The following is a 27,749-nucleotide window of genomic DNA, read 5'->3' on the forward strand; positions in this document are numbered from 1 at the left end:
TGATCTTTGAGTAGCAGAATGAAAAAATCAACAGCAGGTGAAGAATTGGTTTTACCTATTTTTTACACTGTTCCTCATGCGGAATAAGTAATTAGGCAACTTTATTCTTCGGGTCTGTGCGATTAGAGCGATACCGGATTAATATTGGGTTTTTATGTTTGGCTGCTGTCACTAAAAGACTCTTTTTATTTAAAAAAATAGTTTTTGCCTCACTACATTTTGAAAGCTATATTTTTTGGCCCACAGAGTCATGTGAGGGCTTGTTTTTTGCGAGACATGTTGTTGTTTTTATTGGTACCATTTTCGCACATCATGACTTTTTGTATTGCTTTCTATTCCAAGGCAGAATGAACAAAAACCATCAATTCACAAATTTATTTTTTGGGGAGATAACGCTGTTTCGCGTGTGGCAAAATTGATAAGCCAGCTTTATTCTTCGGGCCAGTACGATTACAGTGATACCACATTTATATATTTTTTTTATGTTTTGGCGCTTTTAAAAAATAAAAACTATTTGATAGAAAAAATAATTATTTTTGCATTACTTTATTTTGAGAGCTATAATTATTTTATTTTTATGCTGAGGGAGCTGTATGACAGTTTGATTTTTGTGGGCTAAGATGACGTTTTCAGCGTTATCATGTTTATTTATATCCATCTTTTTGATCACCTTTTTTTCCACTTTTTATTTGGCAGTATGAGGATAAAGCATTGTTTCTTGGCTTGTTTTTTATTTATTTTTTATCGTGTTTACTAAAGGGATTAAGTAGTGGGACAGTTTGATAGATCGAGTTGTTCCGGATGTGGCAAAACCAAAAAAAGTGTACTTTTATTGTTGATATTTTTTTCACACAAATATTTATTTATAGATACAATATGGTTTTGTTAATTATTTTTGATATTTTTTAATATTTTTACAATTATTTTCAAATTGTCTCTTCAGAGAGGAAGAGAACTAGAACTCTAGTGCCACCTATTGGAAGTAGCAATCCTAACAGTCAATGTTGACCCTTTACTGAGCCTTGTCACATGACTTAGGATAATAGCCAAATGTGAAAATTGAGATTCTGGTTTGGCTATTACCCTAAGTCATGTGACAAGGCTCGGTAAAGGGTCGACATTGACTGTTAGGATTTCTACTTCCAATAGGTGGCACTAGAGTTCTAGTTCTCTTCCTTTCTGAAGAGACAATTTGCATATTTCCCAGAGGAGCATTGCGGCTTTAAGTCTCCTCACCTCGACATGCTTATCATGTCACTCTCCACAAGGAGAAACGATACTTCTTGGGTTACAATTATTTTAAAATCATTTTTAACTTTTTTTTTTTTTACTTTTTTTCCTTTGTCCCAATATGGGACTAACATTTTTTGCAGGCTAATCGCTCGTACAGCATGGCGATGCAGCACTATCCCGATGCTGTATAAACTGTCTTTGATGACCCGGATGTCATCATGAGGACAACGGGCCCCCATGGAAAGGATCGAGACCCAAGGTCTCTGATCCAAAGTCAGAGGGGCTGTCAGCTCTCTGCCAGCTCCCGGAATGCTGCAAATGTTTTTGATCTCAGCATTCAGAGGGTTAAAGCATCGGGAGTTGTGTGTGTCAGCTCCTGGCACTTGGTGCCGATGTCAGCTGTCATAATCAGCTGACACCTGACGGTGATCGCCCACGCACAGCCCGTGTGCACGGGTGGTCACCATGCAGTAATTATACATCCTTGATCAGATAGACCCAGAGCACAGGAACATACAGTATTATTACGACAAATGTCAGAAAGGGGTTAAAAACAGCCTTAGGCTTATGACAGGTGATATGAATTATGATTGGTTATGAATTTCCACAAAAATGTGGATATGCCAGAATCCGACAATTTGGGGATTTGATACATATGAATACAAAAAAAAAGATTAGATTCTATGAGGATCAGGAAAAAGTTAAAATTATTAGGGTATGTTCACACGTTCAGGATTTCCATCCTTTTTTTTTCAGGACAGAAAACGCAGGTCCTTTTTTTTGTTTGCGTTTTTGATGCGTTTTTTGATGCGTTTTTTGATGCGTTTTTTTATCCTTTTTTTACTGTGTGTTTCCTAGGAAGCTTTTTAGGGCTAAAATGGCTGAAAATACCCTAACCCTACCCCTACCCCTACCCCTACCCCTAACCCTACCCCTACCCCTAACCCTACCCCTAACCCTACCCCTAACCCTACCCCTAACCCTACCCCTAACCCTACCCCTAACCCTAACCCTACCCCTAACCCTACCCCTAACCCTAACCCTACCCCTAACCCTACCCCTACCCCTAAACCTAACCCTACCCCTAACCCTACCCCTAACCCTAACCCTACCCCTAACCCTACCCCTAACCCTACCCCTAACCCTAACCCTAACCCTACCCCTAACCCTAACCCTATTCTAACCTTAGTGAAAAAAAAAAAAAAAATTCTTAATTTTTTTATTGTCCCTACCAATGGGGGTGACAAAGTGGGGGGGGTGTCATTTACTATTTTTTTATTTTGATCACTGAGATAGGTTATATCTCAGTGATCAAAATGCACTTTGGAGCGAATCTGCCGGCCGGCAGATTCGGCGGGCGCACTGCGCATGCGCCCGCCATTTTGCAAGATGGCGGCGCCCAGGGAGAAGACGGCCGGACGGACACCGGGACGCCGGGTAAGTATAAGGGGGGGAGATTAGGGCACGGGGGGGGCATCGGAGCACTGGGGGGGGGCATCGGAGCACGGGGGGGGGGCATCGGAGCACGGGGGGGCGGGATCGGAGCACGGGGGGGCAGCCACACTCCGCCCACGCACTTCCGCCCGCTCCCCCGCACTTCCTGCTGCAGCGGTTCTGCACATCAAATCGCAGTAAAACCCGCAGATATATTTTTGATCTGCGGGTTTTACTGCGATTTTGACCTCACAATGGAGGTCTATGGGTGCAGAACCGCTGCGGTTCAGGAAGAAGAATTGACATGCTCCTTCTTTTTTCCGGGAGCTATTCAGCGCGGCTTTTTTTTTACAATTTCCGGACCATGTGCACAGTGTGTCCTGTTTTCCATAGGGTACAGTGTACTGTACCCTGCATGGAAAACAGCTGCGGAACCGCAGCGGCAAAACCGCCGCGGTTCCGCGGTAAAAAACGCACTGTGTGAACATGGCCTTAAAGACTTTATCCCCTTTCACCTGTTCTGCCCGCTCCTCTTTTTCACGTCAGTCTTTTTTTCCATGGGTGGTGTCTCCATTACCACTTCATATGTTCATATCATGATGTGCATCGCTTCACACTTACCCTGTGACCATGTAAGACCAATTACAGTTATCAGATTGACCTCGGCGCTGGAATGGAGTGGCTTTTGTGACTGGTGCAAAGAGGTTTGAAGCTTTGGCAGAGGCGGCAGAACAGGTGAGGAAAGGAGAGGATAAAGATTTTTATTTTCGCTGTCCTAACAACAATCGTGATAGTTTCAATTTGGAACAAACATAATCTCTGTGAATTGGATCAAAATGAATTTCAAGAGATTGCTCATCTCTAATAACCACTCAAGTCTAATAGGGTTCTGATTTTTGTAGACATTCAGAATTATCTCCTCTGATGGGCTCATGACATAGTAAATTCTTTTCTTGAAGATATGCACAAAGTGTAATGGAGACATTCACCAACCTTTGTAAGATCTGAACTTTTGCACCAAAAAATCTGTTTCTTCAGAAATTTTGTTTTCGATGGTTTCCTTCCCCATTCCAAAATCTCGTAGTGTTGACAGAGTAAACCGTCTCATTATTCTCCAGTTAGCATTGGAACCAAAAATAATTCCTGAGGACACATTATATAAGAAGGGAAGATGACAGAAGCAAGATGGAAAACAATACTTTATATCTACTGGTTAACTCATAACACTTTAAAGACTCAAAAGGCAAAATTTTGAATTTGTCGAAAAATAATTGACAAACCAGTGTCTACTTAAAATGAAAAATATTTAGAATTGAGAGTCCTATGTGAGTGACTTAGGGTTTGCAACATTTCTATATTATATCTCTTACAGACCCAATCAATGTTTTACCCTACAGTAAAATATGTTTCCTTTCTCTCTGGTAAGTAATTTTACATTTTTGGCAGAAGTTGGGAAGTATGAGGAGATATGGAAATGATGTCATGTAATATTAACCAATTGAACAAGAACTTAAAGTAAACAGAAGATCAAGAAATGAGAACAAAATAAAATGAGAATATGCTAATTGATCAGTCCACAAATCATTATGTATGTTCTTTTACCAACCTGCCCGAAAAGATCTAGTTGAGTAGGTGTGAATTGATTTTGCAGTCAAGAGATTTGCCAGTCTATGTGAAGTGTCAGATGGCTGTATAACTCAGACGGGGATGGCAACACAATGCTTGGACTGGCCGTCGGCCCTCCTACTCAAGCATGACAGCATGTATTTCTATGCAGCTGTCACGCTTGGCCACGAGAATTAGTCCAAGCATTACATTGCATTTCCAACTAAAGTTTCAGTATACAGCCATCTGACTCTTCCCTAAACCTCACTGTTTACCAAGATTATTTCTAATTTCCCACAGTTGCATCTCTATTAATGGGATGCATAAAAGCCTTTTTACAATCTGCTTGGAATTATCACTTTCACGCGTATTTACAACGGTCTTCTTGACCAGTTTATGAACTTTTTTTTTCGAACTGTCCAGGAGTAAACTTTTGTTCATCAAATCTTGGGACAGGTGGAAAAGAGGGAGGGATAAGGATTAGTGATGAGTGAATACTTCAATGTTCGGTTCGGATTGCGTTCGCTGCATTTGCAATATTCGCTGATTAATTCATTGAATATTCGCCGAACATTACCAAACGCCATTCACCTCAATGGCAGGCAAAAACATACTCATGAACAACACCTTATAACAGCCCCAAATTCTGTCAAAACACATCAAATGAGGGACAGACACCAGGAAAGTGGCCTCAGTTCACCCACAGTACAGATTTTAGCATGGCACTGTGGCAATCAGCCAGGCATGAGGTATTGGGGTCTAGGACAGCATTTACAGCTTTCAATTGAATGTCACAGTAAGACGACGTGGGTGAGGGACCGGTGTAGTGCCCCATTGCTGGGAGCTCTGATACCACATGCAACACTTCTACCTTCTTTCATGCTGAGCCACACTCAGGTGGCACAAATATCTGTTTTGTAGACTAACAATGTCAGAAAAATGTAAGGATAGTAACACGGGTAGTTGAGTCCAAGGGAGTGGAGGCCTGACGGTGTTGGAGGCCAACTGCACCATGCAACACGTTGTTAGGGCTAGCGGAACGCACCGAGTAAATAGAGATGTTTATTGATATTGGTGCGTTCGCAGCCCGGGGTCCACCGTCCAGGAGTACATGCTGCTAGCAAACGGCGGAGCTATGTGGCGGTATAGACTAACTCAGTTAATTCACTGAGTAGCCGTGAAAGGAAAGCACTGTGCCCTGTTAGACTCCACAGAGGCACAGGCTAACTGCCCAAACAGAGAGCAGTCAGTGGTCACACAAACACACAAAACTCCTCGCCGGAGGAGCCAGCATTCTAGGGGCTTATTTCAGCCAGGTCCCTGAATACACTCAGACTCAATCTCCTCGCCGGAGGAGCCAGCATGCTAGGGGCTTATTTCAGCCGGGTCCCTGAACACACATACATGTGACCACACTGGCGCAAAGCACATAACATAAGACAATACTAGCGCATGGCCGTGCGGTCATGCGCAGTTTATATAGTTGCAGCACAGGAAGCTGCTACTGAAGTTTTTGCCCTTTCAGGACCTTCCAGAAGGACCAATGGAAAGTGCTGCAGTACCTGAGCATGTTTTGCCCTTTCAGGACCTTCCAGAAGGACCAATGGAATGTACTGCAGCACCTGAGCATGTGACCGAACATGTGGCCCTCGACCTCCAATGGGAGACCCTGCCCTGGGCATGCTCAGTGTGAGTAAACAAGGACTTAGTCCCAGAGAGGCTCGCTCGCCGCAGATCAGTGCAGGGTACCATAGGAAAGCCAGAAAAGGCAGTAGTGACCCTATGCACCGAATCAGCCCCAGCGAGACGCTGGGAGCGACGTCTCCGCTGAGCAGAGCCCACTGCGGCCGATACCGAATGGGAGACTGCAGCAGACACGGATCGAGATTCCCCCTGTGCAGCAAAGGAAACTCGACTCCTAACATTACCCCCCCTCCTAGGGCCCCCCTTCCTTGAGCCTCACTACGCTCAAAAGCTGCGATAAGCAGTGGAGCCCGAATGTGCTCCACAGGCTCCCAGGTTCTATCCTCTGGGCCGTGACCCTTCCAGTCCACCAGATAAAATTTCTTGCCACGTACCACCTTGCACCCCACAATAGCATTCACCTCAAACTCATCCGTGGATGAACCCGATGTCCCAGCAGATGACTCGGAAAACCGGGACAAATGAACGGGCTTTAAGAGGGAAACGTGGAAAGTATCGGTGATAACAAGGCGTGGAGGAATAGCCAAACGGTAGACCACAGGGTTGACCTGTTCCAGAACCTTAAACGGGCCAATGTAGCGAGGAGCAAACTTAGTGGACTCAACTCGCAGCTTGATGTTACGGGCGAAGAGCCACACTAAGTCCCCAGGAGCAAAGACCGGAGCGGGGCGCCGGTGTGTATCAGCCGAAACCCTCATTCTCTCCTTGGAGGCCCAGATGGCATCCTGTGTGCGGTCCCAGATGTCACGTGCCTCCACCGCCCAGTCTGCCACCCTAGAATCGGTGGATGACACGGGCATGGGCACAGGGACACGCGGATGCTGGCCGTAATTAAGGAGAAAAGGAGTTTGACCAGTGGAATCGGCTACGGCGTTGTTCAGGGCAAATTCCGCCCAAGGTAGCAAAGATGCCCAGTCATCCTGCCTAGCAGAGACGAAATGTCGCAAATATGTCACCAGAGTCTGGTTGGTTCTCTCCACCAACCCATTCGTCTCAGGATGGTATGCAGAGGAGAGGTTTAACTCTATGCTGAGTAAACGGCAGAGCTCTCTCCAAAACCGAGATGCGAACTGGGGACCCCAATCGCTGACAATCTTATCAGGCATACCATGCAATCGGAAAACGTGTTTAATGAACAACACCGCCAAGGCCCGTGCTGAGGGTAACCGAGGAAGCGGCACCAAATGCACCATCTTGGAGAAATGGTCGGTGACAACCCAAATAATGGAGCAGCCACGTGACTTGGGTAGACCCACCACAAAGTCCATCCCGACCATCTCCCAGGACCTGTCTGCCACCGGTAGAGGGTAAAGCAACCCAGCAGGCCGTTGCCGAGGAGACCGATTCTGGACGCAACAAATGCACGCCTGAATATAGTCCTTGACATCTCGGGCCATATGCGGCCACCAGTATGTTCTCGCCAGAAGCTCAGATGTCCGCTTGGTCCCAAAATGCCCACCCACTCTGGAGGAGTGAGCCCAAGAGAGAACCTCCGGTCGCAAGTTAGCTGGCATGAAAGTCTTGCCCGGGGGCACAGACTCTAGCGAAACCGGAGCTACAGTTCTCAGGCTCTCAGAAGGGACAATAAGCCGAGGCTCCTCCTCCTCCTCCGATGACACCACGGAGCAGGAGAGAGCATCAGCACGAACGTTCTTCTCCCCGGAGAGGAAATGGAGAGTAAAATGGAACCGGGAGAAGAACAGGGACCATCTAGCCTGGCGAGAATTCAGCCGCTGGGCCGTTTGCAGATACACCAAGTTCTTGTGGTCAGTGAAGACGTGGAAGGGAAAGCGAGCTCCCTCCAAAAGATGTCTCCACTCTGAAAAAGCCAACTTCATGGCCAGCAACTCCCTGTCCCCGATGGAATAATTCCTCTCCGCTGGTGTGAAGGTCTTGGAGAAGAAGAAGCAAGGATGCTTCCGACCTTGAGCATCCTTTTGGAAAAGGACTGCTCCAGCACCAACGGATGAGGCATCCACCTCCAAGATAAATGGCTTATCAACATCGGGGCGATGTAGGATGGGAGCACTAGCGAAGTGTGACTTGATCGAGAGAAAGGCCTTGGAGACCTCCTCTGACCACAACTTGGGATTTGCTCCCTTCTTGGTGAGGGCAACCAAGGGAGCTACCAAAGTTGAGAAGTGTGGAATGAACTGGCGATAGTAATTAATGAACCCCATAAAGTGCTGCACCGCTTTAAGAGAATGGGGTTCCTGCCAGTCCATTACAGCCTGTAGCTTGGCAGGATCCATAGCCAAACCCTGGGCAGAGATGATATAACCAAGGAAAGGCAAGGACTCCTGCTTAAACACACACTTCTCCAACTTGGCGTAGAGGGAGTTTGCCCGTAAGAGGTCGAAGACTTTGCGAATATCTCTCCGATGGGAGTCAATATCTGGAGAGAAGATGAGAATATCATCCAGATAGACTACAACCGAGGTGGTGAGCATATCCCGGAAGATGTCGTTCACAAATTCTTGGAAAACGGCTGGGGCATTACAGAGCCCGAAGGGCATCACCAGATATTCATAGTGCCCATCCCTGGTGTTAAAAGCCGTCTTCCATTCATCCCCCTCACGGATGCGAATCAGGTTGTAATCACCCCGCAGATCTAACTTTGTAAATACCCTCGCTCCCCGTAGCCTATCAAACAGCTCAGATATCAGGGGTAGTGGGTACTTGTTCTTAACGGTGATGGCGTTAAGACCCCTGTAGGCTATGCATGGACGTAAGTCTCCAGTCTTCTTCTGCACGAAGAAGAACCCTGACTCTGCCGGTGACACTGACTTCCTAATGAATCCTCTTGCCAGATTCTCTTGGATGTACTGGGACATTGCCTCCGTCTCCGGGAGAGATAACGGATAGACTCGACCCCGGGGAGGCTCAGCACCAGGCAAGAGGTCAATAGGACAGTCATAGGGGCGGTGAGGCGGAAGGGTCTCCGCAGCTCTTTTGGAGAACACGTCTGCATAGGGCCAATAGTGCTTGGGGAGAGAGGAAAGATCTGCGGGTACCTGTGTAGTAGCAACCTGAATGCACTCCCTCAGACATCTACCCTCGCAGGATTTACTCCATCCCAAAATTCTCCCAGAGGACCACTCAATATGAGGAGAATGGTAGCGAAGCCATGGTATCCCCAACAGGACCACATCAATTCCCTCAGGAATCACTAATAGGGAGATTATCTCCTGATGTGATGGAGACACAGATAGCGTGAAAGGAATGGTTTGGTGGGTAATCTGTGAAGGTAGTGTTGACCCATTTACCACTCGAACGGTTACTGGCTTGGCGAGCATCACCAATAGTATTGCGTGACGCTGGGCAAAAGCGGAAGACATAAAGTTACCCTCTGCCCCAGAATCCACGCATAGCTCGACCATAAGAGTGGATGGGCCTATGGTAATTGTCCCCTTGAAGGACAACTTTGAGGCAAACGTCGCCGTGTCTAGTGTACCTCCTCCAACTGCCACTAGACGCTGACGTTTCCCCGACCGCTGAGGACCCTTGGAGGCAAGGTGTCCTGACTGCTGGCAAACATGACGGACCTTATGTGCACGGGCAGACTGAGACTTGGATCCCGCTCGTGTCACCTCTAAGGCCTCATGTGACTCGGATGCCTGGACTGGAGATTCCAAAGGTTTGGCGAAGGTGGGAGCCAGCCGAAACCTCTGCCTACACTGAGCTTGCTCCAACCTCCGCTCGTTAAAACGGAGGTCAATACGAGTAGAGACAGTTATTAACTCCTCCAGTGTGGCAGGAATCTCCCTAGTGGCCAGAGCGTCCTTAATGTGGTCAGCCAGGCCCCTCCAAAATATGGGGATAAGGGCTTTATCCGACCACTCCAGCTCGGAAGCTAAAGTACGGAAGCGGACGGAAAAATGGCTGACCAAGGACTCACCCTGAGTTAAAGCCAGTAGTTGGAGCGCTGTGTCATGGGTGACTTGAGGTCCTGAAAAGACCTTTTTCAGAGTGCTCAGGAACAAAGGAGCACTCTGCACCACATGATCACCACGCTCCCACAGCGGCATAGCCCACTCCAACGCCCTGTCCGACAAAAGAGACACAATAAATCCCACCTTAGCCCGCTCTGTAGGAAAACGTGCAGCCAGGAGCTCGAGGTGAATAGAGCACTGACTCACGAATCCCCTACAAGTTTTGCTATTTCCAGAAAATTTTTCTGGAAGCGGGAGGCGAGATAACGTCGGAACAGGGGTGGCAGTGGACAAGGTTGCTGCAGCCACGCTAGCAGCCTGTACAGCAACTGCGGTAACATCCATAGCTGAGGTTGAGCTCTCGAGAGCCGCCAACCTACCCTCCAGCTGCTGGATATACCGCAAAGATTGCTGAATGTCCGCCATTTACTAGCCAGACCCTGGCGCTAGTATTCTGTTAGGGCTAGCGGAACGCACCGAGTAAATAGAGATGTTTATTGATATTGGTGCGTTCGCAGCCCATGGTCCACCGTGCAGGAGTACCTGCTGCTAGCAAACGGCGGAGCTATATGGCGGTATAGACTAACTCAGTTAATTCACTGAGTAGCCGTGAAAGGAAAGCACTGTGCCCTGTTAGACTCCAAAGAGGCACAGGCTAACTGCCCAAACAGAGAGCAGTCAGTGGTCACACAAACACACAAAACTCCTCGCCGGAGGAGCCAGCATTCTAGGGGCTTATTTCAGCCAGGTCCCTGAATACACTCAGACTCAATCTCCTCGCCGGAGGAGCCAGCATTCTAGGGGCTTATTTCAGCTGGGTCCCTGAACACACATACATGTGACCACACTGGCGCAAAGCACATAACATAAGACAATACTAGCGCATGGCCGTGCGGTCATGCGCAGTTTATATAGTTGCAGCACAGGAAGCTGCTACTGAAGTTTTTGCCCTTTCAGGACCTTCCAGAAGGACCAATGGAAAGTGCTGCAGTACCTGAGCATGTTTTGCCCTTTCAGGACCTTCCAGAAGGACCAATGGAATGTACTGCAGCACCTGAGCATGTGACCGAACATGTGGCCCTCGACCTCCAATGGGAGACCCTGCCCTGGGCATGCTCAGTGTGAGTAAACAAGGACTTAGTCCCAGAGAGGCTCGCTCGCCGCAGATCAGTGCAGGGTACCATAGGAAAGCCAGAAAAGGCAGTAGTGACCCTATGCACCGAATCAGCCCCAGCGAGACGCTGGGAGCGACGTCTCCGCTGAGCAGAGCCCACTGCGGCCGATACCGAATGGGAGACCGCAGCAGACACGGATCGAGATTCCCCTTGTGCAGCAGAGGAAACTCGACTCCTAACACACGTATTAAGGAGACCCAACCAGGAGTGTTCACATTTCCAAAAATGACTGGCAGACACTGGAGATGAGTGAATATTTCAATTTCGGTTCAGATTACGTTTGCTGAATTTGCAATATTTGCCGAATATAACCGAACGCCATTCACGTCAACGGTTGGTAAAAACAAATGCATGCACAACACCTTATAACAGCCCCAAATGCTACCAAAACACATCAAATGAGGGGTAGTTGAGTCCAGGGAAGTGGAGGCTTGATGGTCTCAGAGACCTACTGCTACAGGCAACACACATGAAGGAGACCAAACCAGGAGTGTTCACATTTCAAAAAATTATTGGCAGACATCACAAAAGAGGCATGAATTTTCACCACAGCAGAAATAGTATAATAGTGACCGACAGTTCTTCCAATACACCCAATGCAGCAGATGGACACCCAACAAGGAGTGTTCACATTTAAAGAAATGAGGGTCTTACACCACAGAAGTGGCATCAATTTCACCACAGTAGAAATAGTATATTAGTGACCGACAGTTCCTCCACTACATCCAATATAACAGATGGACATCCAACCAGGAGCGTTCACATTTCCAAAAATTATTGGTAGACACCACAAAAGTGGCATCAATTTCACCACAGTAGAAATAGTATAATAGGGACTGACAGGCCTTCCATAGAATCATAGAATGCACACTGAAAAAGGTTGATACTAGGTCAGATATGGTATCAAGAAATATATAACTTTGTTATTAAAATTATCAAACACAGGTGAACAGAGTGACATAAAGAGCCGTACCTAAAAGAATGCTGTGCAGGAGGCGCATGCCCAGGGAATCAGATGCGACATATATTTACTAATACTAACAGATCCCACATCTCCAACTTACAGACATCTGTGTTATTAGTTCCATAATCAATAAGAAATATCCAAATCTAAGTCTATTTTAAATAACCCTTTAAAGCTATATGGGAAAATGAACTATTTTCTGCAATTAAACGTGACAGGCAGCGCCATTATAGTTGATTTAACCAAACAACCGCCAACAAACCGGCAATAAAAAATGGCAAAATAGAGCAGTTATTTACCCATCACACTGCAGTCGCTGGATCCCGGGAATGAGCCTTTAGCTTTTTTGTCTTTGTTCTTCCCTTCCACTTCTAATAGCACCATTCTCACTAGTATTTGAGGTGTATGGCTTTTTCTGGCCTTTTGCTTCCCTTCCCACTTTGTTTTAGTTTAAAGCTCTCCTTATGAGTGTAGCAAGGCGACTTCCAAATACATGTTTTCCAGTCTTTGTAATATGCACCCCATCTCTAGCAAGTAGTCCATCAGATAGATAATTCACTCTGTGATCCAGAAATCCAAATCCTTGCTGACAGCACCTTTGACATAGCCAGTTGTTCACCTAAAGAATCTATTTCCACCTCCTTGTTTCATGGCCATCCACTGGAAGGATGGAAGAGAAGACCACCTGCACTCCCAGTTATTTCAGTTTCTTACCTAAGTTTTCAAAGTCTCTGCAGATGGTTTCCAGGTCGTTTCTTGCGGTGTCATTTGTACCCACATGCATTAGCAGGAATAGGTAGTCATCTGTAGGTCTGAAGTGTCCTGATATCCTGTCAGACACATCTTTAATTTTTGCACCTGGAAGACATCACATTTCTCTTGAGCTTATATCCGATCTGCAGATAGCTGCCTCTGTTCCTCTCAACAGGTAATCCCCCATGACCACAACTCTGTTTCTTCTTCACAACATTATTATTCTTCTTCACAACATTATTCTTTTCTGATGTTTTACTTCATTGTTCTCCTGTGTAAGAGCCTGGTACTGGTTCCTGAGCAGTATGTGTGCTGACTGCTTCTTGATCCTCCAGCTTCTCTGGGTCACATGCTTCCATTCCTGTTTCTTCAGGTGCACTTCGAATTTCTTCTCTTTCTGTAACATGAAGAAATAATTCTGCTCTGTCTAAGAACGTTTCACCTTCTTTATTTTCAATGTAGTTAACCTCTCTTCTAGATTTTGCAACTTTTCCTCCAACAGGGACACAAGCTTGCATTTCTGGCACGTAAAGTTTGGCTTTTCCACTGGTAAGTCTGTGAACATGTAGTAAGAAATGCAGCTCACCAAATGGCTACTGGCCTCTTCCATGTTCTTATTGTTAAATAGATATCAAAGAGGTGAAAAATATTCCAAAATTTGCACGCCAGTAGGAGTGTGGTTTATAGATTTCCTCCGTTCAGCTGCAATGGCCAAAATCCAGTGTTCTTTGAGCTCACAGAGATTCTTCACTTATCCCTGAAGGCACTGGGAATATGCAAATTCTCCCCTCAGGACTCTTCCCCTGGCTTACAAATTTCTTCCATTCAGCTGCAACAGCCAAAATTCAGTGTTGTTTGAGGTCACGGAGACTCTTCACTTATCCCAGAAGGCACTGGGAATATGCAAATTTTATCTCCTCAGGACTCTTCCCTTGGTCTTCCACTAAACCCAATGCAGCAGATGGACACCCAACCAGAAGTGTTCACATTTAAGGAAATGAGGGCTTTACACCATAGAAGTGGCATCAATTTCACCACAGTAGAAATAGTATAAAGCCGGGTTCACACTGCGTTAGCAGCAGCCCGTTCAGCACATGCACTAACGGGCTGCTGTAACGCAAGTGCCGACTTTTGCATCGCACTAGCGCAGATAGAGCATCTGCTAGCTCTATCTGCGCTAGCAGTGACGGACCCGGAAACGCTGCAGCCCGCATCTCAGGGTCCATCACTCAATGATGGCACATCCCTAGCACACGCCCATTGTGGGCGTGCGCTAGCGATGCGTCCGACATTACTTTCAATGGCGGCGTTAACGGACTACGTTATGCCGTGGTGTAAAGTAGTCCATTTAACGGACGACCATAACGCAGTGTGAACCTAGCCTAATAGAGACCAACAGTTATTCCACTGCACCCAATGTGGTAGATGAACACCCTACCAGGAGTGTTCACATTCCCAAAACTAATGGCAGACACCACCAAAGTAGCATCACTTTTACCACAGTAGAAATAGTATAATACGGACCAACAGGTCTTTCACAACACCCAATCCAGCAGATGGACACCATACAAGGAATGTTCACATTTAAAGAAATGAGGGCCTTACACAACAGAATTGGCATCATTTTCACCACAGTAGAAATAATACAATAGGGACTGACAGTTCTTCCACTACACCCAAAGCAGCAGATGTACACCCTACAAGGAGCGTTTATATTTAAAGAAATGAGGGTCTTACACCACAGAAGTGGAATCAATTTCTCCACGGTAGAAATAATATAACAAAGAGATTGACAGTTCTTCCAATACACCCAATCCAGCAGATGAACAATCAACGTGAAGTGTTCACATTTAAAGAAATGAGGGCCTTACATCACAGAAGTGGCATCAATTTCACCACAGTAGAAATAGTATAATAGAGACTGGCAGATCTTCCAATGCAAGCAAACCAGCAGTTGGACACCCAACCGGAAGTGTTCACATTTACAAAAATTATTGGTTGTCAGCACCAAAGTGGCATTAATTTCACCACAGTAGAAATAGCATAATAGGGACCGACAGGTCTTTCACTACACCCAATACAGCAGATGGACACCCAACCAGGAGTGTTCATATTTAAAGAAATGAGGGTCTTACCCGACAGATGTGGCATCAATTTCACCACAATAGAAATAGTATAGTAGGGACCGACAGGTATTTTACAACACCCAATCCAGCAGATGGACACCATGCAAGGAATATTCATATTTAAAGAAATGAGCGCTATACACCACAAAAGTGGCATCAATTTCACCACAGTAGAAATAGAATAATAGGGACTGACAGTTCTTCCACTACACCCAATGCAGCAGATGTACACCCTACAAGGAGTCGTTCTGTCCAGCGTGTCCACATGGACATTCCTTTTCTGAATCCTGCTCATACAGGTATTGTACATATGACCAGGTTTTAAATACATCAGATAGGGATTACATACATTAGCTAGGACTGCTCTGATATGGGTATACCTTGACGTTTGGTAGAGCGGCTTAATATACATTTTTTGCAAAAAACGTATCAACCAAATACCCTGTTTTTTCCATCTTTTTACTAGCACTTGCTGTCCACTGTGATTTTTTTGCAACAGAGTGTTTTTGGTTTTACTGTGCTTTTTTGTGTTTTCATGTCTCTTGGTGGTGTGAACATGTCTCTACGGGCTTGTTCACTGTGAACGCAGCTCATGTGTTCTGGTTTTACCCTACAAGGAGTGTTCACATTTAACGAAATGAGGACTTTACAACACCGAAGTGGCATCAATTTCACCACAGTAGAAATAGAATAATAAGGACCAAGAGGTCTTCCACTACACCCAATCTAACAGATGGACACCCTTCAAGCAGTGTTCACATTTAAAGAAATGAGGGTCTTACACCACGGAAGTGGCATCAATTTCACCACAGTAAAAATAGTATACAGTATATACTCGAGTATAAGCCGACCTGAGTATAAGCCGAGACCCCTAATTTTGCCACAAAAAAACGGGGAAACTTAATGACTCGAGTATATGCCTAGGGTGGGAAATGCAGCAGCTACTGGTAAATTTCAAAAATAAAAATAGATAACAATAAAACTAAAATTCATCGAGACATCAGTAGGATAAGTGTTTTGGAATATCCATATTGAATCAGGAGCCCCATATAATGCTCCATATAGTTCATTATGGGCCCCATAAGATGGTCCATATTAAAATATGCCCCATATAATGCTGCACAAAAGTTAATAGTGGCCACATAAGATGCTCCATAGATTATGCCCCATAAGATGCTCCATAGATTATGCCCCTTAAGATGCTCCATAGATTACGGCCCATAAGTGCTCCATAGATTATGCCCCATAAAATGCTCCATAGATTATGGCCCATAAGTGCTCCATAGATTATGCCCCATTAGATGCTCCATAGATTATGCCCCATATGCTGCGATTAAAATAAAAAAAAATTACATACTCACCTCTCGTCGCTCAGGCCCCCGGCACTTGCGATATTCACCTTCCCCATTCCACCGCTGCGCGCCGCTCTGTCTTCCGGCTTACTGACTGTTCAGGCAGAGGGCACACAGTAAACACATCAACGTTCCCTCTGACCTGAACAAGCAGAGAGTGCAGAAGATGGAGCGGTGCCCGGCGGTGGAAAGGGGTCAGGTGAATATCGCCCAATGCTCCCCCTCCCCCGTTATACTCACCTACTCCCGGCATGATCCCTGGCAGTGTCTCATTGTCAGATGGTCTCCGGGAGCTGGGAGCTTCTTCCTATGTTCAGCGGTCACGCACCACTCATTAAAGTAATGAATATGCGTCCATACTCAGTCATTACTTTAATGAGCGGTACCACGTGACCACTGAACACAGGAAGCGCCTACCGGAGACTATCGGACATGCAGGAACTGCACCAGGAGCAGGTGAGAATGTGACAGCTGCCACTTCCCCTCCCCCGCCGACCCCTCCCCCCCCCGCCAACAATGACTTGAGTTTAAGCCGAGAGGGGCACTTTCAGCCTAAAAAAATGGGCTGAAAATCTCAGCTTATGCTCGAGTATATACGGTAATAGCGACCGATAGCTCTTCCACTACACCCAATCCAGCAGATGGACACCCAACCAGGTGTGTTCACGATTTATAAAATGTGGGCATGACACCACCGAAGTGGAATAACTGTCACGAGAATAGAGATAGTATAATTGGGACCGACACGTCTTCCACTACAGCTAAACCAGCAGATGTAGACCAATCATGACTGTTCACATTTCCAAAAACATTGTGATGACATTAGCAGCAGCAGCCACAGCAGGTAGAGAAGCCACACTAAAGATATCACAGAGTGCAGTTATGTGACATTAATGCATCACACTAAAAAATGCAATAACACCTAATCTGTACAGTCTGTGATTGGGGTGCAAAAATCCTTGGAGATCCTTGTTCATCTTAGTGAAAGTTAGGCAGTCTGAGAATACGCTGGCTGCCGGGCAAGATAAAACCTCCAAGGCGTGTGAGGTGACCTCAGGCTACTCATTCATTTTGTAAGACCAAAATGTTCAAACCCTCCTTGATGGTATTGATATTTAGTTCTAGATACTTCTGCACGATCCTCTCCATTCATTCACCACATTTAAGACTTTTACTCTGTTGAGCTGTTGCACGAGTTGGTCTAAAAAAGTGTCAAAGAAATTGCTTCTTACACTTTATCCACTGTTGCTGCTACTAATGTTTTGACGTTGATGAATTGACGGGCAGGAGATTGGAAGTTTACAGCTGCCATGCGAACTGTGTGCTAAACTGCTGACTTGAGGAAAAGATATCTTAAGATTGTGCCAAAGCGTGTTTCTATACTCCAGTATTCACAGGTCCCTTTCTAGGGCAGGAATCATCTGGTAAATTTGGTTTCATAATGTGGATCTAATAAAGTGGCAACCCAGTTGTGAGCATTATTCCTTATCATAACTATACGGGGATCATGTTGCAGATAGTGCAGCAAGTAGGCACTCATATGCCAGGCTCAACCATGAGGTCCAAGCCCATGCTCTGTTGGTGGCTGGTTAACAATGAGGCTTGTCTCCTCCATCCCCTCCCGCCAACCACAAACAGCAGAGAGAGGAGGATTATTCTCTTCATCTGACAGTTGGTCACCCATCACCTCTTCCTCTTCAATTTATTCTTCAGATCTTGTACCTTCAACAACAGTTTGTCTGTTATCACCAGCCCCTTGGCACCAGCCTGTGTGCAGTTGGGAGGTGGTAGGGGTTCGCTCCCCATTGTTGGAATGCGTGTCTCATAAAGGCAGAGGTTGAGGGGGCAGGTGGAGGCCCTAGAGGAGATAAGGGGCAGAAGCAGTGGAGGAAGTGTTAAATGTAGAGGTTTTTCCTACAAGCCTTGGGGATTACAAGACTTGTGGAGCAGCGCCTGTCCCCACAGCCACCAGAGTCATCCAGTGCCCAGTCAGCGAGATGTAATGCCCTTGGCCATGCTTACTAGTCCAAGTGTCTGTAGTGAAATGCACCCTGGCAGACAGAGATTTTGACAAGAAAAGGGTGATATTGTCCACAACATGCTGGTGTTGCACAGGCACAGCTTTCTTAGAAAAGTAATGGTGACTGGGTAACTGATAATGGGGGACTGCGATGGCCATCAGCTTTCGGAGACCATCTGTATGTATTAGGCAGAAAGGCAACATTTCCATGGTAAACAAATTGGAGATGGTGGAACTCAACCTCTTAGATTTGTCATGCGCAGGAGGAGACAATCTTTTACATGATCACAACTGCGGAACCATGGGCTGGCTGCAGTGCTGTGAGAGGGCAGAGTACAGTGAACCAGAAAAACTGCTGGACTGTGAGAGATGTGCAGGTGGAGATGTCACTGTGTATTGAGAAACTTGTGGTGTGATCGTTCTCTGAGATCAGTCAAAAAACAGCAGACATGTCCCCTTTCTTGCTGAAGGCAGCCTCTCAGTCAGTGTGACTGGAGCGGGTAAAGAACCCAAGGTGCTGCTGTCGATGACCTGCATCTCAATAGTTGTCAAGGTAATAGAGGAGGAAGAAGCAGCAGATGTGATTAATGGGGCGACTGATAGTTGATGAAGTCCGATGGTCCACATGTTTGCGCAGTGGGATTTCCACAGTAAAGCATGTTGATTGCACATGTGAAGGTTAAATACATGTGATAGTCAAATTACTGCACTTTTTACCTCGACTCAGGTTTTTTTTTTTTGCAAAGTTGGAAGATTACCTCAGTTGGCTCATCCTTTGCAGGGTCAAAAAAGGCCCAGGCTAGGCAATCCTTGCCACCTTTGTGAGCTGCAGACCAGCAGACGCTGCTGGTCAGAGGCACAGTTGTGGCTGAGGATGCATCGCTCATCGTGGCTGCATCACTACGTGTCTGTGACGTATGGCACAACATTACCTCCTCATCTTCCTACTCAGATGACCTACTCAACTGTGTGCCTCTATATTTACATCAACTGGGATCTAACACCTCATAATCATCCTCTGTGTTATCGCATTCCTCACCTTTGGAGTCACACTCCTCCTCTTCTTGCCCTGACAGCACAATACAGTCCGCGTAAGCCTCAAATTTCTGAGTCTAATCAGGATCACCTCCCCCAGAGGTGAACGTCTGATGACGAGGGTCAGGATGCTGTTCAGACCATACTTCTTCCTGCCCCAGATCTAAGCTAAAAAAAATTTGGACATCAGTGCAGATTTCTTCCTCTTGACTTTGCATAGCTTTTTAGAACACTTCTGATGAACATGGCATAGAATGTGTGAACAGCTCTACAGGCTCACCCAAGTGTAGTTCTGTACAGTTGGTTGAACGGATAGATATTTGGGACATGGGGGGAAGCAAGGGGAATTTTGGTGCCACATCTGTGGACTGAACTGGGTGTAATGATAAGGTGAAGGAGGAGGAGAGGCCACTTGAAGTTGTGCTTGCCATCCACTCAAGTACATGTTATTTCTGGGCATCATCGATAAGGTTTACTGCTGTGCATCTGCCAAAGAAAGGTAGTAGTGTAGCCTGTCCAGTAACATAAGTTTTCAGTTGTCTTTGCAAAGGATGTGATGTTGCTTCACTAGTGCTTTCACAAATATTACCACCTACCCTACATTCACCTTGAACGCCTAGCCTAATTTTCCTTCTACCACAGCCTCGCTCTTTCCCAGTCATGTTGCTCAGATAGTGTAGTAAGAGCACAGTATTAGCAACAAAAAAATAGATTTTAAACTCTGCACCACCTCTGCAAACAGCTGAATTTCATGACAGTAAATATAACGTTGAGATATGGCATGCTGTATCATGTTAGTCACAGAAAAAAATTATTGTTTGAGTGTGGAAGAGGCCTGCATGACAAAGAAGTTATGCTCCAAACAATTTTAAAGTCAGTTCCCTTACTGTATGACGTTAATAAAAGAAGAATTTTTTGTGGCCTGTGAATCAGGCCTCTATATCACACTAGATGCTACAAACTATTTTTAATGTTAGGTCCCTTACTGTATGCTTTTAATAACAGATGTTTTTGTGGCTACTGGATTAGGCCTCTGTATCACACTAGATGCTACAAACTATTTTTAAAGTCAAGAAAATTCAAAAATACATTGGCGCTCCTAGAGGAAAAGAAGGAATGAATAGAAACTTAAGCTGCTGGTGTCTAGACAGATACTCTTCCAAAGTCTGTCAGCTAAATCAATAAAACATCAAAAAAGTAAATAGACATCATCATGGTATTAAGTACAGAGGCACTTTAAATTGTAATTGGGTATCTTGTCAGCCATCTACATCAGTATCGAAGTTTGGACTTCAGATAGTCCCGTAATGCTTTTTTGCACTGCATACATACCAACTGGACCAAGCTCAATGTTTGTGTTTTTTCATTGTATTATTGCATTCTGTGCAATCTGGGGTGTGGCCTCCATCTCTTGAGCTGGTAATTGTATTTAAAAGTTCCTCCTGACTGGTGTCCACTGTTTGGGATCCGGACCTTTTGTCTGGCCTTATTCACACACTGAGGTCAACTTTGTCACATGGTAAGGTTTGCAATATTAGACAGTGTAGGACTGTCCCATTCAGAGATACCTTCTCGTGGTGGGATGGCATATATCCTATTTTTGATTAAAAAAAACAGTATTACTAAGAACTCTGTGTTATTTAAGTGCACTTTTGCTTTTTACTTGTTTAGTTACAGCAGGGTTTTTGCTAATTTTGTCTTTTGTAGGTTTTATACTATATTTAAAGTCAGGTCCCTTACTGTATGCCATTATTAACACAAGACTTTTTCGTGGCCTGTGGATTAGGCCTCTATAACACACTAGATGCTAGAAACTATTTTTAAAGTCATGTCTGTTAGGCTCCAGGATTCTCCTGCTGCACCAGGTAGATCCCAAGCCTTGTCTGCCTCTGCAGTCTCCCATTCTGCTCCGGCCGCAGTGGAGGCTGCTCAAAGTCTTGTTCAGACTCATGCTGTGTGCTTGGTTATGCTGTCTCTCCAGCCAAAGCTATAGTAGCTAGCAACAGGCAGTGGCGAAGAGATGTTCCAGAGGCTAAGTCCAGCTTTCTCCCTACATGCTCATGAGGTGGTGACCTCTCATTGGTTGTTGGTCGTCAGCTGCTCGGGTGACGAGGCAGGTTCGGATTGGTCCACAAGCAAGGTCCGGTCTGACTGGACTTAAACGGAACATATAAAAGGTTCCCAGAAGCGGGCGTCAGTGTGCTAAGATCATTTATGTTTGGTGTGTTGGAGGATACGTTGCCACCCTGTGTGCAGCTGGTAGCACTGCGAATGTGTGTTTAGGTAGGCAGTGTTAAGTGGGAACTCCTGCTTGGCTTAGCATCTGAACCGGGCATCCTAAGTCGCATGTGCGGTTTGCACACTGTGTATCAGAGCAAGCGCAACAACCAGCTTAGTCTTTCCTGCGGGGAAGCTATAGGGACATCACTATCACTATATCCCTATGAAGCCTAACAGGGTATAGGCTTGAGTGCTCTCTCTTGTTGTACCGCTCTGTTGAGCAACCAAGACGGTACTTTGCTCTTTTCACACGGAGTGACATTTAACACCCTGTGTTTATGGTGCTTGCACGAAGCTTGGCTCCGCCATTTGGTTACTAGCTGTGGATCCTCCATCACCGCATGGTGAACCCCGGGTTGTGATCACACCTTTTCATAATTCATATTTGCCGTGATCCACAAACCCTAACAATGTCCTTTACTGCATGCTGTTAATAAGAGAAGACTTTTTTGGCTAAGGGGTTAGGCCTCTGTATCACACTAGATGCTACAAGCTATTTTTAAAGTCAAAAAAATTAAAAAATACACTGGTGCTCCTAGAGAAAAGGAAGGAATGAATAGAAGCTTAGGCTGCTGCTGTCTCGACAGATACTCTGCCAAAGCATCAAAAAAATGGAAATAGACACCGCGCTATGGCTGATGCTGGAATGGGTGCTGCTGAGTAAGTGTCCTATTAATAAGGGATTTAAGGTATAATAAATGTGTGCAAAAGATAATTATATAGCAGGACAAGCTCAAAAAAAAAAAGAAAGAAATACAGCTTACTTCGACTGGACTGTGAAGCTGATGCTGTATTCGGCAAAGTAGTCACAAAGTCCAATAAATGCTTGTAAATTAAGATAGACAGCTGTATATACCTTACTCCAGATATGTACTTCTCGTTATACAACCTGTAGGGGTTAAAATGCAGGCACTGAGCACAGACTGCAGAGCTGCTGACACTTGCAAAAATCAGGTGTTCTCACATGCCCGCTGTTGCATGGCTTACATACATCATATATAATCCTCCTAGTTATGCCGGATTGAGGAATGTGGTAGAGGGATGATTGGGTGCCGGGAGCGTCCCCCCTTGCTATGGCCCAGAATCTCCACTGGTACCAGGAAGCATAACAGGCGGTATACTGCGGCTGGACAGACGCCACTGAGCAGTAGCAGAATATGGAGGGGGTGAGGTCTAAGTGACATCACTCAGAACTGGAAGCTGAGAAAGGGGTATGGAAGCTCTGAGGGGCCAGTAGCCTATGCGTTTCGAGGATACACAGACCCTCTTCTTCAGGGCAGATTACTTTTTTGATATTTTTAAAGTCAGGTCCCTTACTGTATGCTGCTAATAACAGAAACTTTTTTGTGGCCTATGGATCAGGCCTCTATAACTCACTAGATGCTACAAACTTTTTTTTAAAGTCATGTCCTTTTACTGCATGCCTTTAATAACAGAAGACTTTTTTGTGGCCTACTGACCATTCCTCTATAACACACTAGATGCTACAAACTATTTTTAAAGTCAGGTCCCTTACTGCACGCTGTTAATAGCATAATAATAAAATCATTCAGCTGCGGCGGTGAAAACTAAATCTCCGAGCACTAACATGTACTCGGAGCACACTCGAGCGTGATCGAGAAATCTTGAGTAATGAGTATATGCACTCATCTCTAATAATAATGTTAATAACAGAAGAATTTTTGCGGCCTACTGATCAGGCCTCTATAACACACTAGATGCTACAAACTTTTTTTAAAGTCAGGTCCCTTACTGTATGCCGTCAATAATTCAGAGGAATTTTTTGTGGCCTATGAATCAGGCATCTACAGCTTAATTTCAACCCAACCAAATGACAAAATGTTATACAGCGGGTTGTCTAACTTTTTGCAGCTGAAAAATTATACTTTATTTTAATGTGCCTTAGGTTTGCAGACAGGTTCATATCTCCACCACAAAATGACAACGTGGGATACAGCAGGCTGTTTCACATTTAGCAGCAGAAAAAAATATAACTTTTTTTTCAATGTGCCTGAGGTCTGCAGACAGTTTTATATCACCACATCACTAAATGACAAAGTGGGATACAGCAGGCTGTTTAATAATTCTTCACTAGCTACATGTGAATTAGAATGCCATACTCGTGCATGAAGCAGAATAGAAGCAGTGCACAACATGTGCCCTGTTGGCTTTCTTTGTAGAATTCAGCATTGTTCAAAAAAGAGGAAAATATGCTGAAAGGTAAATTTAACAGCCACATTGGACAGTAGCTCGCTACACTATCTGACTGATATACAACCACCTAGCTAGCTAAAATGTGGAATACAGCAGGCTTGTTCACATTTACCTAACGAGAAAATATTTAGAATGCTATACTCGTGCACGGAGTAAAATAGAAGCAATGCACAACCCACTTGTAGGATATGTGCTCTGCTAGCTTTGCCTGTAGACTTCAGTAATGTCCAAAAAAGAAAAAAATGCTGGAAGATAAATTTAACAGCCACACTGGAGGGTAGCTTGCTACACTATCTGACTGATATAAAACTGCCTTACTAAATAGCAAAAATCTTGCTGCTAACAGTGACAGCATCTCTGCGCTGTTACAGAGTCAAAATGGCGCTTAAGCAAGATGTCCACTATTTATATGTTGAGGGACATGTGATTTGAGCAGCCAATGGCACCAGCTATTCTGTCAGGACATTGTAGGTGTTTCTTGCACCCTGATTGGCTAGCCGCAATGTGAGCACATAAAGTTAGGAAAAAAAAATGACTGCTGTGCTGTGCTTACAAAAACACCTCACTTCTGAGCTCTGAAAACCCCCTTCCCTCATCAAGCAAGTGCCAATGCTCCTGATACACCACCTTTATCGTTCCTAAAGTGCTGAAAATATTTTTTGTGGGAACGTAAATTATTTCCCGCACTTTTACCGAATGTTACCAATTTTTACCGATTTTATAAAATTTTGCTCGGGTTTCTGATCACGAATCCAAATATGCAATATTCGTGCCGAATTTGTGTTTGGCGACCGTTTTCCGAACAAATTTGCTCATCACTAATAATTGCCTCAATTCTTCAAAGCTTTTTCACCAGAGTTCTGACATAAAAAGCTATGAAAATTCACAAATGTTTTGCTAATACAAGCTTGCCCAGAAATGTTGTGACTTTTGCCATTGTCATGCCTTTTTCACCCAGCTCTAACAAACTGTCTGGCGCTTACCTGGTGGTTTTCTTGACTTCTTGATTAATAGTGATGCATCAAGTCAAATGTTTCTTGTTAGTACCTTTTGTTTCATTTATTTTCATTTTAGTGTCATCTAAAAGGTTCTATTGTGTAATCGATCCATTGTAATATTCTCAAATAGAACAGGTTGATCATGTAAAGTAGGAGTTGATGTTACCATTTCAGGACCAGGACAGGCAGTTGTAGTATATTGTTGTTATCGTAAGCTAATCTTGGAGGATAGATCTGGTGCCCACATGTGATCAACTTAACTTTAGGGACTCACAATTTTAGCTGAAGATTTCCCGACCAGACAATGTATTTAACAGAGGAAATTAACTTGTAAAGCAAATTCAACCCATCACCCAATCTGGTAATTTTATGAACCTTACCGTGTCCTTTGACAATGTCGTCGAGCAATGGCATTTTAGCTCTTCCTGAAAATTCTTCTGCATGATTGACAAGGGCGTCTTTCACAGCCTCGTACCCACATATGACAACAACTTTCTCTACTCCTAATTGTAAGGTGTACACGGGTCCATACTTCTTAGACAGCTGAAAAGTGAAATGAGTATTTTTTAGTGAATTTCTTAATGATATTTTGCCTGTTTTTTATGATGAACATATTCTAATAGTAGAGCAAAATTATTACAGACGTTTTCTGATTTCATCTTAAAGAACTGTAACCTCATTCCATCTGGGCCAATTTTAAGTTTTGTGTTTTTACCTTTTTTTCTCCTCTTCTCCAAGAGGACTAACTTGAATGTGAAGCTCACAATGATTACATCAATCCCAAAAAATATTGGCGTCTTTATGTACATTTCAGTGGTTTAAAAAATGGTTTGTTACGCTGGTATTATACTCTTGGCATTTTACATTTTGGATTGCTCTAACCAGGTATTTAACAGGATCATCAATTACCAAACGATATTCATCCCTAGTGAGTCTCTACTTTACTAAAACCGAAAATCATTTACCGCTACCTTGATATTCCTGGTGGCGCACATTATAGTGGCAACTAAGCCAGTGATAATGAGTCATTGGTAGGTGATATGCCAAACTGATACCCAAGAAATATTTTTTTTTAACCACTTACTTATATGAAAAATTCAGAATCAGTGCCTGGCCTAAGTCTAGCAGTATTAGGGCAGATACACACTGCCGTATTTCTCGTGGGAGAATCGCATCATAAAACTTGTACTGGCTCTCGGCTGTCCTGACCTGAGCTTGACAGCTGCATAGTAATCCATCATGCTGTCATGCTCGAGTCAGGAGATGTGCCGGCCAGTCCCTGCAGTGTGATGCGATTATCACACGAGAAATACGGCAGCGTGTCTCTGCCCTTAGGATCTGTGGCAACAGCCCATATTATTGCTGCTATAGGGTGCGTCTATGGTCATTTCATAGACTATGAGCCCAATTCATTATTTGAACTTTGTTTAACCCTTTCACTCCTTAGCTATTTTCCAATTTTTTTGTTTTCCTTTCGTTCTTCATAACTTTTTAATTTTTCCAACCTCATAGCCATATGAGGGCTTATTTTTTTGGCGTGACAAGTTGTACATTTAAATTGCATCATACATTTTACCAGGTGATGCAAAAAAATTCCAAGTGCATTGAAATAGCAAAACAAAGAATGCAATTCCACAACTTATTTTTTTTTTAATTTACCATCTTCATTACACAGTAACACTTATCCAGCAATATGGTTTCCCAGGTCAGTAGGAGTACACAAATACTAAACATGTATAGTTTTTTTTTACTTCAGTGGGGAAAAAAATCACTTTTGTTGCCATTTTCTGAGATATTTTCATTTTTTGGGCTCTTGGGCTGGGTGATGGCTTATTTTTTGCTCCCATAGCAGCCATTTTTACTGGTATGATTTTGGCGTAGATACAATGTTTTGATTCCCTCTGTGAGGCAGTGACTGGTGTTACATGTAGGGGTCGCTGTATGTTCCCCCCAGGATGCACAAGTATTGAGGCCATGAGAGTGCACTGCAGTCACAGGCGTAGCTGTGGTTGCTCTGCAGACTAAAGCAAGTATAGGTCTTGGACATGCTATTTGTCAAAGGCAGATTTAGGGAAAATCTGCTCTGGGTTTTGGTGTTTTGAAACAGACTGCAGATGGTAGTATTACAGTCTGTTTCATTCCTGGCCCGGGTTTTCCATGTGGCCCAAGGCCACAGGTTGCTAGTTAAAAACCCAGCAGTATAGGGTTTGGGTGAGTCGGGTCTGGTGTCTGCTAGATGACAGAGCAGTCGGCTCTGCGGTGCTCCATCTATGTGAGGCAACACAGACAAGCGGAGCCAGATCAGTCAGGGCAGCTCAGTAGCCTGGCAGCCACAGCATACACAGTGCTGCAGTCGCCCACAGTAACTGGTCTTAGAGGTGGATGGTCTTGTGCCCAGTGGTGAACCAGAGGTAGACTGTCCTGTGCCCGAAGGAAGACTGACATGTTTAGTGACAGTAAACTGGAGGATATGGTTCCCGGCTGCAATCCTGAGGTTATCATGTACTGTGTAATTCTGTGAGTAGAACATTAACACGATGGTGCAGTCACCCACGGCAACTGGTCTCAAGAGGAGGACTGGCATGGTTAGTTACTGTAACCTGAAGGATATTGTGTACTGTGAGCTGTGAGTAGCACAATAACATGCCGTGCAGTTGCTCATGGCAACCAGTAAAAGGAGGACTGATATGTTTAGTGACTGTAATCCAGAGGATATGTTTTCCGGCTGAGATCCAGAAGATATCGTATGCTGTGTTTTTTCTGAGTTGAACATTAAAGAGATGCCTTGCTTTGAAATTTGCTTGGTCGGTGCCTCATCACTGCATAAGTCTGCTACCACAGCATTACACCTCTTATTGAATTTAGTGCAATGTTGCAGTGACCAAAAAATGTAATTCTGGTGTTTTGGATTTTTTTTCTTTGCA

The 27,749-nt window shown here is 44.7% G+C and overlaps 1 protein-coding gene across 1 annotated transcript in view; it reads right to left on the minus strand.

Moving 5' to 3' along the window:
* The window catches only part of LOC138638719 (cytochrome P450 2K6-like), a 145,848-nt gene that overhangs the window by 115,202 nt on the left and 2,897 nt on the right, over positions 1–27,749 (minus strand). Inside the window, exons 3-4 of the mRNA XM_069728244.1 lie at positions 25,206–25,368; positions 3,661–3,810 (exon numbers count right to left, since the gene is read on the minus strand). Coding sequence (XP_069584345.1) covers positions 3,661–3,810; positions 25,206–25,368 — 313 coding nt within the window. The remainder of the gene's footprint in view (positions 1–3,660; positions 3,811–25,205; positions 25,369–27,749) is intronic.

Source organism: Ranitomeya imitator, chromosome 5 (assembly GCF_032444005.1).
Source record: "Ranitomeya imitator isolate aRanImi1 chromosome 5, aRanImi1.pri, whole genome shotgun sequence".
Taxonomy (NCBI): Eukaryota; Metazoa; Chordata; class Amphibia; order Anura; family Dendrobatidae; genus Ranitomeya; species Ranitomeya imitator.